This window comes from Acanthopagrus latus, chromosome 17 (assembly GCF_904848185.1).
Source record: "Acanthopagrus latus isolate v.2019 chromosome 17, fAcaLat1.1, whole genome shotgun sequence".
Classification (NCBI taxonomy): domain Eukaryota; kingdom Metazoa; phylum Chordata; class Actinopteri; order Spariformes; family Sparidae; genus Acanthopagrus; species Acanthopagrus latus.
In genome coordinates, this window is record NC_051055.1 from 10,149,561 (window position 1) to 10,165,283 (window position 15,723).

The 15,723-nt window shown below is 42.5% G+C and overlaps 1 protein-coding gene across 5 annotated transcripts in view; it reads right to left on the minus strand.

The window, feature by feature from the left end:
* Positions 1-4,536: 4,536 nt before the first annotated feature.
* LOC119005790 (trafficking kinesin-binding protein 1-like) overlaps positions 4,537-15,723 on the minus strand; it is a 48,254-nt gene continuing 37,067 nt past the window's right edge. For all 5 annotated transcript variants that reach the window (XM_037073751.1, XM_037073748.1, XM_037073750.1 and 2 more), the window contains 6 exons: positions 15,646-15,722; positions 15,296-15,532; positions 14,774-15,102; positions 11,793-12,269; positions 10,466-10,568; positions 4,537-8,520 (listed from right to left, as the gene is read on the minus strand). In XM_037073751.1, the coding sequence (XP_036929646.1) occupies positions 7,482-8,520; positions 10,466-10,568; positions 11,793-12,269; positions 14,774-15,102; positions 15,296-15,532; positions 15,646-15,722 (2,262 nt within the window). In that variant the 3' untranslated portion in view covers positions 4,537-7,481. The remainder of the gene's footprint in view (positions 8,521-10,465; positions 10,569-11,792; positions 12,270-14,773; positions 15,103-15,295; positions 15,533-15,645; position 15,723) is intronic.

Here is a 15,723-nt window from a genome sequence, read left to right on the forward strand (position 1 = left end):
CTCAGTAATCCGGTTAGAAGCTGCATTTAGTGCGTCAGGCTGAAAGTCCTCAAAGTCACTGATAAATACTGAGTCAGTCTATGTGGAGACGAGCAGGTTTCTGTGTTTTCTTTAGAAGTAGCAGGGAGGGGAGTTGATGACATGAGGATATGTGTTTGTGTGCCATCTTCAAAATGTAAAAATCAGTGAAGGTGGAATGGAATTTTACTGACATAGTTGCACATATAGATACCATGAGAAGTCAAATGTGTGATGCATTAACACTGGTTAAAACTTCAGATTGACTAAAATAATCCAACTTGATATATGAATATGTAAGAACTGACTATGTGTGAATGATACATATGAACTCAGCAAGTTGAGTGAATCATTAATGTCACCTAAAGAAACACTGTGTCTCTTAAACATTCACTCTGACTGAGTTATTACTTCTGATTTACCAGAGAGCATGTTTCATCTGTTTCCACAGGACTAGAAAACCTGCACTTTAAGGTGTGTGTGTGTGTGTGTGTGCGCGCGTGTGTGTGTGTGTGTCAAACAGAATGAGATCGATCAAGTAAATCTCCGAGGGCAGAACTTGTTCACAGTTCAGGGACACTGTCAGAAGACTGACGTCAAGAAAAACCTAAAAAAAAAAAAAAAAAAAAATATGGTTCAAGGTGGAGTAAATTCTCCAGAAATGTGTGATTTTAGAAAATCGAAAGCCTGTCTAGTGACTGTAGAGGTGAACAGTGCAGCACTAAAACAAGAGGAAAATGTCTGCTACATTATGCAAGGTCTTGGTCTAGCTTTTAGCCTTGTTGGTGAATGCTAAGCTAACCCACTCAAGTCGGTTACAAAAGCGAACTGCAGTCAGGTCGAAACCCCGATGAGGCTGACGAGCATGCAGATGAGCTTCCCTGAGATGGTTTCCAACAGTTTGTGCAGAAATGCTTTGGTTATGCAAACCGACTGCTGCAGCAGCTGTCTGGGTGACTGGTCTCAGACCATCTTGGAGGTGAACATGCTGGATGTGGAGGTCCTGGGCTGGTGTGGTTACACATGGTCTGCGAACGTGAGGCCGGCTGGATGTACTGCCAAACTGACTGAAGTGCCTTTGGAGACGGCTCATGGTAGAGAAATGAGCGTTCAATTCACAGGCAACAGTTCTGGTGGACGTTTCTGTAGCGAGTATGCCAATTGCACGCTCCCTCAAATCTTGCAACAACTGTGGCATTGTGCTGTGTGATAAAACCTAACATTTTAGCGTGGCCTTTTATTGAGGCCAGTTCTTGCATGGCCAGCATACTCACCGGACATGTCACCCATTGACTATGTTTGGGATGCTCTGAATACGACACGCATACGACAGCGTGTTCCAGTTCCAGCCAATATCCAGCAACTTCGTGCAGCCATTGAAAAGGAGTGGACCAGCATTCCACAGGCCACAATCAACAACCTGATCAACTCTATGTGAAGGAGATGTGAGGCAAATGGTGGTCACACCAGATACTGACTGGTTTTTTTAACCTCTCCAATAAAGCAAAACTGCACATTTCAGAGTGGCCTTCTATTGTGGCCAGCCTGAGGCACACCTGTGCAATAATCATGCTGTCTAATCAGCATCTTGATATGCCAAACCTGTGAGGTATAATCAATCGGAAATCAATCTCATGGGAATCCAACAGTTGTTGAGAAATGTCACTTAAAACCATATCTGGCAAACTCCAGGTATACAGATTAGCAGATGTTGAGAATCTTCATAGAATAAGTGGAAACTTTTACCTGGAGGTGGCGCTGAATGAAACGTGATGGGTTGAGTGAATGGACTGCAATTATACAGTGTCATCGGCTGTCAAAGGACTTTCAAGCTGGAAGCTCATTCAGCCATTCACACACACATACTGATGGCAGTGTGCTGTCATGAAAGGCACTGGACTGTCCGTCGGGACATGCGGACAGGAGGAACCAGAGACTGACCGGCCGACCCAGAGAAGAGTGGATGATTAGTAATCATGTGTGCAGTCATAGAGCCTTCGGACTCCTACATCATGGCCTTATCACACCTGTTGGATTTATTTTCTCCATAAGATCATTTGGCAGAGGAACAGGTGAATCTAAATCTACATTTCTTCAGAGATAAGAGAAACAAACCTATGAACTCAACAGTTTATCACAAGAGATGGGCACCGCCAAAAATGCAGAACGCAATCTGTCTCCAGTGGCTGCGTCTGAGGTCCCTGGCAGCATTTGGCCCAGTAACACAAGCTGAAAAACCCTCTTTTCTGGTCACGTTTGCCCTGCAGCCCATCATGCCTCACCTCTTGAGGACACGATTCCACATCCCATCGGTGAAGTGGAGCTGCTGTTTGCTACTGCGTGCCCAGGGGTCCCCTATGTGATCCAAGCTTATGAGCATGCACAGCATCTGAAGTAGACGAGCCCAGGAAACATGTCAGTTTGAAGGGCATATTCTGTCATTCCTCTATGACCATCCACTCAATTGGTAGCGACAGTCTACATAACTTTGTAGACTAATTGCGGCTATAATCTTTAAGTTTGCTGCATTCGTGTTGCTCCATCTGACCTTCTTCCAGCGATCACAACACGTAACAGACTGACCAGTATTAATCTGTACAGAAGATAACGTCAGTAAACGAGCCTACCAAGAGATGCGGAGGGGAAAAACTAAAAGTACCCTCTTCTATCATCTCATTAATCCTGCTCGTCTTCACTGTTCTGTCCTGACTCAACTGTGCAAAATGTTCTCATTTCCCCTGTGGGACCACACACACACACCTGCTGGTCCTCCACTCAGCATCGAAAACCATTTCACAACCACCCAGTGCTGCCTGCATCCATCTGTCCTAGATCATTCAGAGTGAGAGCAGCAGTCTTGGTTTCTGTCTCTACTTTTAAAACTTCTGATTTGGGAACCACTTTTTTTTTTCACTGAAGAGGGCATAATAATCCCTTTTATTTGATACATAATTTATCTCCTTCACATGGTTAATATTAGTTTATGATTTGGCAGCGTGCCGGTCCCCTCGGGGTGTCATCCTCAGTGAGAAACCCGACAGAAGAGACAGGATAGAGGGGCCCTGAGAGAAAGTTCTACTGAGCTTCATCCTGAGGCACATATGGGTTTGTTAGACCAACACTGGACATTTCATAATCTGTTTTGTTCCGGTTTGCTTTCCTTTTCCCCTCTCGGCTTTGAGTTGGCCGTGGCTTGTGTTTACACCAGCTGTCAGTTCTTTTCTCTGCGACACACTGCCTCCCTGTGGAATAGAGATGTAAGTGGAATGGCTGGAGCTCAAAAGTGCAGCAGCGCTCTTAAGACTCCAGAGCTATTCAAAGGAACCAACAACCACATCAATAGATTTATGAATTGAGACACTTGTTTCACCACACATATTAAGAGTCAATACTAAGATTTAGAATGGATAAGAATAGAAATTAAAACGAGAGAAGGGGAAGTATTCATGTAGATAGAATTTGAATTCATACAGTATGTTCTTGTTGCTGATGCAGCCACTACATGCAGTGGCTGAGGTGAAATGTTTGAAGTGGATGTGTCATTAGGGGATTATGTCAAATTAAGTCATGAGGGGAATACTGCACCTCAATGATGTTAAAAGCAGACAAAAAAATTACATATCATCTTAAATTAACAGCACGACTAACAGCCTGGAGCGTGAAAACTCATCAGTTGTTCACAAATCAGCTGATTGTTGGGCCAGATTTGAAAGAAAGCGAAGTGTCAAGAGGCATTATTTTTGAATTCCATATGGCTGACATGTAAAGCTCGAAATTCAAATGGAATTTAAAACAGTTATCATTTGTTTGTTTCTCTCTGTTTTGTTCATTTGTTTTCACATTCAATAACAAAACATGCATCTTTCTGACAAGTACGTTGTCTGTTTGGTTCATGAAAATTCCCTGTGCCTGAGCAGCATGGGTTAACAAATTTGAACGATAAGAATGAAGATTTTATGCTCAGTGACAGACTTAACTAATGAATGGGTAAATTAGCCTACTAACAAATGGTCATAGGGCCAGAATAAGGTTTGGTTAGGATAATGGAATAAGTTGCAGGTGTTCAAGAAATATAATAAATATAATAAATAAATAATTTACATATTAGGTACACCCATTTGTTTTGGTCTGAGTTGTTAGGGCTCTACAGAGACATCCAGTGGCAGTGAATGTCTCATACATTTAAAGGAGACCTATAATACATTTTTTTCCGTTCCTTTGGGATTTCATGTTCTTGTGCACATAAAAGATCTTGAAAGTTACAAAAGGTCCACACCAACAGAAACTCTACCCTCCATTTCAAAACACTAGTCCTGAAAAGTCAGTAGCCCCGCATTTAATTCTGTGACTTTGTGACATCGCACTGTCAACATGACATACATTTGCATAATTGAATTCCTAGTGGCTTGTTAGGCAAGAAAGAAAGTGGTTTAGCACAGCTGCTCTGTTGTAAGTGGAGCTGACTCTTGGCTTGTGTTAGCTGACCAATCTACGCTGAATAAGGCAAACCAGTCAGTCTTTATGTATTTATGTATTCATTTTTTATTGACAGTACAGCCCGTTCTGTAGAATAGAACACTTCAGTCCCTGAACAGAAAGGTTTCTTTCCCCCTTTACTAAAAATAAACAACTTAATTCCCTGTTTTTGTCTTCTACTGTTACAGTTTTTTGCTTTAAAAAAAAGTTAGCATGACCGTGTGTTGTATACATTTACAATGTAATAATAGCACTCCGTCTGAGTTTAACACAAACTGATGAAGATAAATCAACATACTGTACACAAATATATGGCCCTACAGCAGGATTACTGTTTGTAATAACTTACATTCAGATAATTCAGGTAACACACATAAACAGGCACACACACGCAAGCACACACACCACTCCCTTCGGTCTCAGCACTTGTTATGGTTCAGAAATACTGCAAATCGCTGACTGATTTTTTTCCTCCAAAATCTCCAACTGTTATGAATTAATGGTTTTAAAATGGAAATGTTTCTATGAAACCAGATAAATGTTTATCAGTAATCATAATAATGAAAAAATGATTCAAAGTAAATACAATCTACACTCAAACGTACAATGGACAGTCAGTTATAAGCGTGCTTCTAATAATCACAAGTATTCAATAAATATATTTAATGATTATTAATCTCTCACTCAGTAACATTTGCAAGTTTAGCCCCTTAATCATTAAGGATTTCATCAGATCACTGCCAGCAACAGAGCCAGCCATTTCTTTTCATTCACTTTCAGTCAGAACAGCAGTCAGTGGCCCAGTCCCAACGTCTACCTTCAGACATTAATTGAAATGTTGTAGGGACAATCACTTCACAAAGACATAACGTGTTTCTGTTGCCAGTAAAGTCATGTATTATGTATATATGGAGACTGTACAACACGTCCCATGGGTGTTTCCAGAGAATGGACACTGGAACTGGGTCAGTGATACTAAAAACGTCCCTCCAGCAACAAACTGTGATGAAAGCTCAGTCTCTTAAAATTCAACATTCTGATCTTTGACATTTACATTCAGAAAACATACATGTTTCATAATGCCTTATATTGCTATTTATTTCAGCCACACACTTGATTTCATATAAAGTAATTATATGGTGACAGTATGTATGCACGATCCAGGTTTACATTGGCCATTGCTGACAGTCGTCTTGCTTCAATAGGTGTAGGTGTTGTTGTGGTCCCAACCACTCTTTACTAGGATGTAACTTTGGTTTTGAGTGACAGCTCAGGATGGCAGACTCTGCTTCTGATGTTACATTTTGTTAAATTGGGATGTCATGCCTCATACACAATAGAATCAAATTACATCGTTTTCTGCAGGTCTGCCTCTTGTATTCTGGTCACAGTGATTTAACAGGTGTCTGTGTAGCTGGACCTGTTTACGTGCTACATGTAGATTATAAATGAAGGGGGCTTATTGAGAGATTAAAACAAAGACATAGACGCAAATGAGCAAGTGTGGGGACCCTCAGCAGGTTCAGATGCAAATACATGAATTTGTGCAATTATTCAGATTTACTCTCCACTGCATCTAAATAATAAAGTAATTCAACAAACTATATTCCAATGAGATACAGTATGTAAGCTGTTTTTAGGCACATAAGAACAGTAAGTCACAACAGGATAACACATTTAAGCCCCAATCTGGATTATTTTTGTAAATGCAGATGACACACAAAGAGATGGGGGGAAAAAGACAGCTGCTGGTGGAAAAAAAATCTCTAATGCCAACATCATAACTTCCATTTAACTTCAGTGCAATACGATGCAGATACAAAGGAGTAAGGGTTTAAGAATACTGTAGCGGCCTGAATATAAGAGCACAGTGTTTTGCACTTTGAATGAAGCAAGGCAGACACATTTAGCACGTTGTATTTTGAGATTGTATTTCTAAATAAAAATATAGTATGGGTCAATTTTTTGCTAAATAAAGGCTCTGGTAATCAGCCTGCCTCGATCAGAACTAGCAGCCACCTTTACTATGGCTGTACCTTTACAGTGGAAGAGATTTTTTTTTGTCTTGGTTTTAGTCCCTCTGACCTTGACCCTGTCAGCTCGTACACAGCACTTCGTACACAAAATGTGCAATATGTAAGAATTTTTATCATTCAAAACTTTATCAACAGAATGTAAAGAAATAACAGTACTGACTATGGAAGTTAGCAATGCTAACCAGCTAGCCCAAGATCCTCCCATTCCAAAGGTGTAAGCATCAATATTCCCCTGTGCTACAATCTCATCGCATAGACCACTAACTGCATGGCTAACTGAGCTAACTAGCTAACAGCTGCTACAGCAAGCAACAGATAATAGATACTTGGGTGATGTCCTTCCCTCTACTGGTTGTCAATTCTTACATACTGCACCTTTAAAGCAACATCTGCTGTAGCGAATGTGTAACTGTGTAGTTCTGAAATAAATGAACCCCATTTTTCCTTCATACATAATGTGAATAAAAAAGTCTTATATTCGGGCCAATACAGTACATTTGAAATCAATGCATTGCCTTTCTTCATTCAAGCTGAGGAGCAAAATGAGTCCAAAAGAGGATTGTGGGAAATCTATGCAGTACTTTCACCAGATTGGGCCTTTTGATATCACACTACGTATGACGCAGTATATTGCATATACATCATATACAATATAGTTATGATGGACACTGAGGAAGGCAACATACTCCATCATCATCATCATTAGTCTGGTGTGACAGTATGTGGGTATAACACAGTGTAACAGCATCAGCCACTTCTGGTTTTAATCCATTTCATTTACTTCTGTTGATCAAACTTATGATTATCTAAATAAAATCAGCTGAAGTCTGGACTGGACTGTCTGTACTCCACAGCTGAAGGATGTCTGTATAGTTATTATGATGGGGTATTTGGTTCTGTCAATAAATGTGTATGTGTGTTGTATATCATCATGTGTCATAATATCCTCCATTATGTCCCAGTGTCATGTTGGTCATCGCTTGTTGAATCATGCTGTCCGCTGTTTGGCCTGGTGTGTCTCTGTACTATTGTGTGTGGTGTGACTGTTTCCAGTGCATGTAGAGTCTGTGGTATGTGTATGGACTTTGTGACCAGTGTGTTATTTGTTTGCATTTTGCCTGTTTCCTGTGTGTATGCTGCATGTTGCATCGTATGCGGTATGAGTATCTCTGTGCTGGGGGGCCCCCCTGGGTCCTTCATGGCCATACTGGCTCCTACCATGGCAGGATAGCTTCGATTCCTCCTCAGCCCTGCGTTCAAGCCTGGCAGGCCCCCACCAAGTGTACTGTTTCCCAGTCCGGTAGATCCAAAGGGGGCTAGTAGAGTACTCCCAGTTGAAACAGAGGCGGCATGAGGGGGTAGGGTGCGGAAACATTTTAGTTTGTCCACAAGCCGCAGCTTCAGCATCTCTGTTTGGCTGTCGTTATCTGTTTGCCCCGCTCGCTCCCTCTCTGCCTCCCCCAGCACTTCCCTTAGGATGGTACGAGCTGGCTTAGAGGCGAGGAAGGTGTCATAAAATGGCGGGTCTTCGTCGGAGGGGCTGAACTGAAAGACAGGACGGGTGCTGGAAGAGACGGACGATTTGGAACGAGGCGAATTGGGCGGGGTGGAGGGCTGGAGGAGGAGGGTGTCCGGGCGTTTCCTCAGTCGCAAGGGTTCGGTCTCTGTCGGCATTTCGTTGATCCTCTGCGCTACAGGTGTTGAAGCTCCACTGGCATCCAACCCTCGGTCCCAGCTGTGTGGGTCATACACTGAGGCAGAAATCCCATGCTCTAGCAGCAGGCGCACCAGGCCTAGAGAGGTACTGGTGGTCTTGGTGGAGTCCCTAAGATTGGTGGAGGACTCTGCTAGTGAAAGTGAAAGGGACAGGCGGCGCGGGGTGCAGCTGGGAGTGTAGGAAGGTGTAGGTGGGGAAGAGAAGGGTATAGGAGAGGAAATGGGGGTATGGCTGCCGATGTAAGCGCTGCTCTGACATGAAGCTAGAGCAGAGCTGGAGACAGAGAAGTGAGAGAGGAGAAGGATGGAGGAGGAGAAAATGAAAAGGGAGAGAGAGGAGGATTGGGGGGTATTGGGTGTGCAGGAAGCATGAAAAACAGTAGGGGTAACAAGGACAGAAATTAATGTACAGAAGTTATCAAGTTTTCATACTTTACTTTTACCAACTGCTCTGTTGTCTGTGACAGGTAACTTAGCATATTTTACATGATAATTGCCGTCAGGAGTAGCATAAGGCTTACTGACACATTTTATACACATTACACTATTTACCACACAATAGGTTAATCATTAGCACCCTGAGCAGGTAAACAGTGAACTTTCTGGTCTTCATTCAGCAAATGGAGCTGAATGAGGTGTCACCAAGACCTTTATCTGGCCCATGGATCATATTGGCAAAGTGGTCATATTCAAGAAGGATATCGTAACACCTCATCTGATTTAAAGCAGACCTTTGGTGTCAGATGTGACGGAACTCTTGTCAGTGCTGAGAACAATTTGGGGTTTGGTGCTGAGACAGCTGCTGACTGCTGAATGCAAAACACCAAATTCAGACAGGGGTTACAGTACAATCCCCCCCGTATAAGACCACTTGTTACATACGCAAAGCAGCCACAGCATTAAAAGGATTAACAGCAGGTGCAGTTATTAACATTGGTCATCTTGAAATGCAATGCTCCGCTGGAAAACCTTTGGTCCTGTCAGTCATGTAGATACCACTTTTGTAAAATACTGTTACAGACCAAGTTCACTGCCTCATTACAACATAGCACAACCCCATGGCAGTGCCTCCCTAGCCGGACAATACACCCTGCCACACTGCAAAAACTTAACAGGACAGGCCAGAGAAACATGACCCAGAGCTCAAGGCATCGACATGGCCTATAACTCCCCAGATCCCATCTGTGGGACATGCCAGAACAAGTCTGATCCATGGAGCCATCTAAGATCATCAGGTGGGCCTTAATGGGTCAGACCTATGGCAAATCCCATGGATGCTCAATCTAACTGGGATCAGGGATATTTGGAGGCTAGAATGCTACTGTACTGAGGTCTTTGTCAAGTTCTTCGGACTATTCCTGAGCAGTTTTTGGGCTGTGGCAGGGTGCATCATCACTGTCTGATCCACTGCTATCAGGGAATGCGGGGGTGTACTCATTACATTGCATTGTACAAGATGATCAGTATTATGTTGTGGCTGATTGGAATATACTTGTCTCAGTGCAAGAATTAACACCCATGCTCAAACCCTGAAAGTTAGACTTGATCAGTGTCTGGAGTCACATCATTGTGTCAGAGGTTGGATTATTAGTTAGGAACACGTCAACAAGGAACATTAGAGAGAAACTGCTGACGTTATTTCAGTTTGCACACACCCACAGTCTTTGGGAATTGCACCCCCATGCAGTGCCTCACCCCGCTGGGTGCACTCAATGGCTCTGTTCTAGTCCGGCCATGACAACCATTTGATACAACTCCACTTCATCGTCCTCATCACTTGACCTGCCAAGGCCAATCAGACAGCATGGACTTAGAGAGTAGGAAGTCAGCCAGGTGCTGTGGTATCAAAGTGGCCCTGATTCAAAATCTACTGGAGGGGAATTTGCTTATTGGCTAAGAACCAGCTATTTGATTTAGAGTTAAAATACATTTTTATACAAGTTACGATCAAGTAACACCATCTGCTACTACAGTAGGTGTTTTTTATGTAAGGCTAAAACAGCTCCCTCCCCTTGTTGTGCCCTTTGATAACGACTCAATGGATAAAGTCGATAAAGAAAAAATGGAATACAAAAAGACAAACAACTCCATCTTGTGTTCATAACAGTGCACTGCAGTCAATTGTACACTTTGAGGACCGGATAATATTGCTAAAGACATTTTAAAATGAAATGCAGTAAAATGGTTACAAACAGAAGTCAGATATTTAAGATGTTTACCTTGGGGACACAGAGGTCAGCTGATCAGAGGGGTGGAGGATCCTACAGGTGGTGAAGGTGTATGTAGAGCTTGTGTGGGACATACACTTCCCCGGGAAAATAACTAGAGCAGAGGAGAAGAGGAGGAAAATAGATCAGATGACAACAAGATGTGAGTTCCGAGACAAAAAGTGCTTAAAAACAACTGTAGACAACAAAGTGGAGAAAAATAGGCCATGATCGTAGTTTAAGCCCCAAGCAAAAGCACCAGCATATGAGCGTCCTGATTTCTGAGATACTGGAGTGGAAGGGTGTGTTCGTTCCATGAAACAGAGGGATTATTTCATCACATTCGCTACACTTTGATTCACTCTTAAAACATGTGTTTTGGTCATTGTTATAGCATATGTTCACATTTTTCAAGTTTCTAAAAACCCCAGGTGCCAATATGAACATTGAAAGTGGGCTGACATCTGAATTTAAGAGCAGACACAGGTGATGCAAAATATTACTCACTATTAATTAAAAGCATTCCCTTGAACTCATGTTTAAGTGAGGGAATCCAAAGGGTAGGAAAGGTGTTGGAAATAAGTGTCTGAAATGTTTCTATTATGTCTGCAGCCCATAACTAAATTTATCATCATGTGTGGAAAAAGCTTCAGGTCAGCTCCAGCATTAACCAGCAGTGGGTGTCATGTGTTCCTGCAACTTGGACAGCTGCACTGGTAACACCTGATATGCTCGTACGTGCCCTCATACTTCATCTGAGCCAGGATATTTCCGCGTGAGTTTGTGTTGTAGACCGGTGTCATAGTGCGAGCGTTGAGTGTCCAAATATTTTCTACATTTCTATGAACTGCACCAAAACAAGATAAAATTCTCTGCTGCAGGTCACCCTTTGAGAGTGAGATTATTAGAATTAATTTATAATAATCATTTAAGATAAAGTTATAGTTTGGCGAAGACGTGATGAAGAGGATAGGCATCAATGAAGAGTACAAAATCTGAATGATTGGTTGAAATAAAGCAAAGTGCCGAAGTGAAAGAAGGCATGAAGGGAGATGTAAATGAATGAAAAATAAAAGATGTACTCTGTTCGGATGGGGTTCGATGGCTGCACACGAGGAATGTCTGCCGGTGGGACGGGTGGGTGTGCAGGTGTGTGCACATGAGCGTGATGGTGCAGGAAGGGACGTCACTTTGGGGTTGTGAGATGTCCTGTGAATGCCCTCCCTAATCCCTCACCCTCCCACCCCTCCTCTTCACCCCCCTCCCCTTTATACCCATGCTCCAGGGTTACAAGGGACGGTGGATGCAGTGCAGTGACCTCAGCTAAGCGCTCCCTCACCAGGCTTGCGGTCCACTGCGGCGGCCTGTAAGGCCTGGAGCTCCTTGAGGTCCACGTGCCCATTCATCTCTGAAGATGAGGGGAGAGGAGAGGCAGAAGGGGAGGGTGTGGAAAAGGAAAAGGGCATGTTTGCGACATGTCCATCTTTAACTTGAATCCCTTCTCTAGCCATGCACATTTCTCCTAGCAGTGTTTCCGACTGGCTGTTGTCATCGATGTCTCCGATCTTGTTGCAGCAGACAGAGGGAGAAGAGGTAGAGCAAGGCAAATCCATGGGAGCAGGGCTCTCTCCTGACAGGCCAGTGAATGAGTCACATGAAAGTTCATCCTCCTCCGGCTGGTCCAGCTGCCAGCCGTCTTCCTGTTCCTCATGCGCTAAAGTGCGGAAGCCCTTTGTGACCACACCGGGCCGATGATCCAGCAGAGCGCCCATATGGGGTTGAGCCAGCTGCTGCCAAGCATGGAGGGTAGCAGAGCCTGGGAAAAAAAGTCAGAGAAATGTTAGATGTTTGCATCTCATGTAGTTAATGTAAAGCCTTCAGAGTCGTCACTAAATCTACCTATTCCCCTTTTTCATACCAACTTATTAGGAAATTTGTTTACAATGAATTCTGTGATTTCAAGTTTCTAATTTTCTGATTTCTAGTTTTCTAATTGACAGTGTTAGCATCAATCACTGACTTACAGTGTTGAGTTTTATATTGTTATCTTTGGTTAGATCATATCTGAAAATATTTATGCAGTACTTAAGATACAATTTAAATGCTAATCTTTAATCTGTCGTCTAATACAGCGTAACGTTCTGACTTACAATAAGCTTTACATCCTATTACAGACATTTACATAATATCTGTTCAGCAAATGTCATTCTATGTTTAAACATTTAAAAATAGATCAAAATACAGTTCAGCTGTTTACTGGCAGACATTATATCATTGGGCACACTCATATACAGTCACACAATCCATGTCACACATTCATGCACTTACAGAGACAGGACGACAGGCAAAGGTATATTCTCAGATTGTCACATGCAGCACATACAGACATGTCACATATCCTGCAGTGTCTTTCTGTTTTGTCCTTGCACTTAGTAAACTATCTAATTTCAAGTCCAATGAATGGTTGTTTTATCATGACACATAAAGGGCCTCTAAGAGATGTCAGAGCACGAACCCACAAGACAAATACAAAAAGAATGAGAGAAAAAGGGGAAGGTGAGAAAATTAGTATGATTTTATTCAAGAATTAATCAACAAAGAAAAACAGACATGTTGAACAGAAAAGTAAGTAAAGTGCAAAGACGACAAAACCAAAATGAAGAAAATTAAAAGTCGAACAAAAGGGGAGGGAAAGGGATGAACAATACAAACTGTATGGGACTGTAGTGTAGAGACAGAGATTAAATTACTGCCATACAAATGTAAGAATACTATGAAAGTTCAGAATTTTAAACCATTTCTGGACTGTTGCTTTTAAGTACAGTATTGTCATCTGATGGTGCCCAGAATAATTAAATCTCATCAAGTGGGCAGCAGACTGTCTTCAATAATCTGAGGTTACCAAGAAATAAATAAAAGATAAATAAAACAACCATCATTAGACTTGAAATTAAACATTGCGGGAATTCTTTTTGTCTTTCAATCAAAAAAAATCAAATCAAAAAGCAGTCTTTTTTTGTGGATAACTTTAAACAGATTATCTGGAGCCAGATACATACAATGCAAACTCATAATCACAAGCATAGATCGTAAAGACTTATTCATGTGTATGAAAAAGTGCATGCTTAGTTGTAGTATGGACACCTCATTTATACATCTGGCCTGTGGTGTCGTATTAACTGTCAAAAAGTTACAGTACAAGTGGTGCAACTGAAATTGGACACTAGGTGGTGCCATGAAACAGAAAATATCTCCATGACGAAACAATTTTAATATTACATCCACTTGAGAAGCTATAACTCTGAAAAAGTGCCGAAAGCTTCAAAAGGGCCATTTTTCATCTGTACAATGCTGGAAAAAAGATGAGGTTTCATTCTTGGCCGACCTATCAGATATGGGACAGATTCTGAACTGCTATGTACCTGCTCTGTATCCATAAAAGCAACATAGTGCTGATAAATATCTGACAGCAATTCAACATCTACATTCTGGGCCACCAATACAAAAATAATAAATACTTATAGGATAGCATCCTCTAAAAAAAAAAAGGGCATAAGAAAACGTTTTTCTGTTGAAAAATTGGTGTGGCATTTAAAATACCACAGACTGACTAACCTGCTGCAAAAAATAAAAACAGTGCAAAGTGCTCATCATTTGTGATGTATTTGGGATAAATGTAACACTGGAAACACGTAATGCTCTCAAAATCTCTCCTAAACAAAAGCTGACATTAAGGCATTTTATGCAACAATCCTTTATGGCTTGGCATGTATTTTCATACCTGTTAAATCTCACTAAGAAAAACAGTTATATCAGCATTGAATAAAACATACAGCTCAAATCTATATGTTACATACTCGATGTGTCTTTTTGACAAACTATATGCTTCCAACGTGTGGCACACCGCAGACTGTCAGGTGGTTTATAATTCAAACCAGCAGCGTGGCTGTGTGTGTCTGAAGTAAAAGGAGTGCTGCAGATTTAAACTGCCCTCCTGTTGTTCCAACACCTCCAGCAGGCCTGTGACTAACGTCAGCGGAGCTCTGAGGTGAGACTGTGAGCTCAGCTCCAACAAACTGGAGCTCCTCTGCAGGGTCTTGGGACCCTGTGAGGCACTCAGCCAGATTCTGGACGGACTGTGGTTATGAAAAAACAGATACTGATTCTGCTGCTGGTTTGGGTAAGTGTACCTTTGGGGAGTATGTAGAAATACATTATTTGAATTTCTCTGATTCTGCTGATGTTTCTGAGAACTTTCATTTTCATTGTGTGAGGCATTCTGAGCATCAGAGGACTCATGTCTCTGAGAGGAATAATCACCTTCTAGCGGCTTTACAATTTGCAGCTTCTCCGGCAGGTACGATCTGGCTGTGAATGAGTACCCCGACCAGATGCTTCCAAGGGAGGGATGCGAACACAGCGACAGCAGGCTCTCCGTCGGCGTCCCTGGGCCTCCGCTACTCCCCTCGCCTCCCTTTTCATCCTCTTTGGCCAGGTAAGCCAGCTTCCTCTCCCTCTCCTCCTCGAAGAAGCGTTTTTCTGAGAGGTAGTTGTCGCGGCGGAGGGACAGACGCCGCAGGGCTGCCTCCAGGTCCCTGCTGCCCGGGGTTCCTGGGGTACCAGGGGGGCGCCTGTTTGAGTCTTCCAACCTGTGGATATTAATGACATTGTTAGGTTTTAATGAAGATTTTTAAAAGCAGTACGCATCCATTCCTCAGTTTTTATATTTTGTAAAGTTGGTAGATTCCTAAAAAAGGCAGCAGCTAATGAATCAAATCTAACATCACCAATCATCAAGTATAAAAATCTAAAATGGGTGTTGAGGCATAGATATGTCAGTACCCATCATCTGGACTCTCCATTATACTGCCGGTCCTGTTGTCCAGGATGATCCCACTTCCTTTCTCGCTACCATATATGGAGTTGCAGCGTGGCGTGCCCACCCTGCTGGAGCGACCTGAGGTGAAGCATGATGTCTGGTTGGAGCCTGGGATGTTGAGGGGGGAGGGGGCGAGCGATGAACGCTGACGCATCAGGTTCAGGTTTTTCACTGTCTGGAACACTCGCTTTGGTTGTAGTCTGGAGAGACACGGTGACATAAATATCCAATTGACCATCAGTCGTGAACATTTCAATATGAGGTTGGAACCAAATCACTGACAACATTTCATCTCTGTTTCCCAGCTCGATACCTCTGCTCCTCTACGTCAGGATCATCCATCTGCAGTTCCTTCCTCATGGTGCCCTCTATTTCTGCTGCCAGAGAGTCC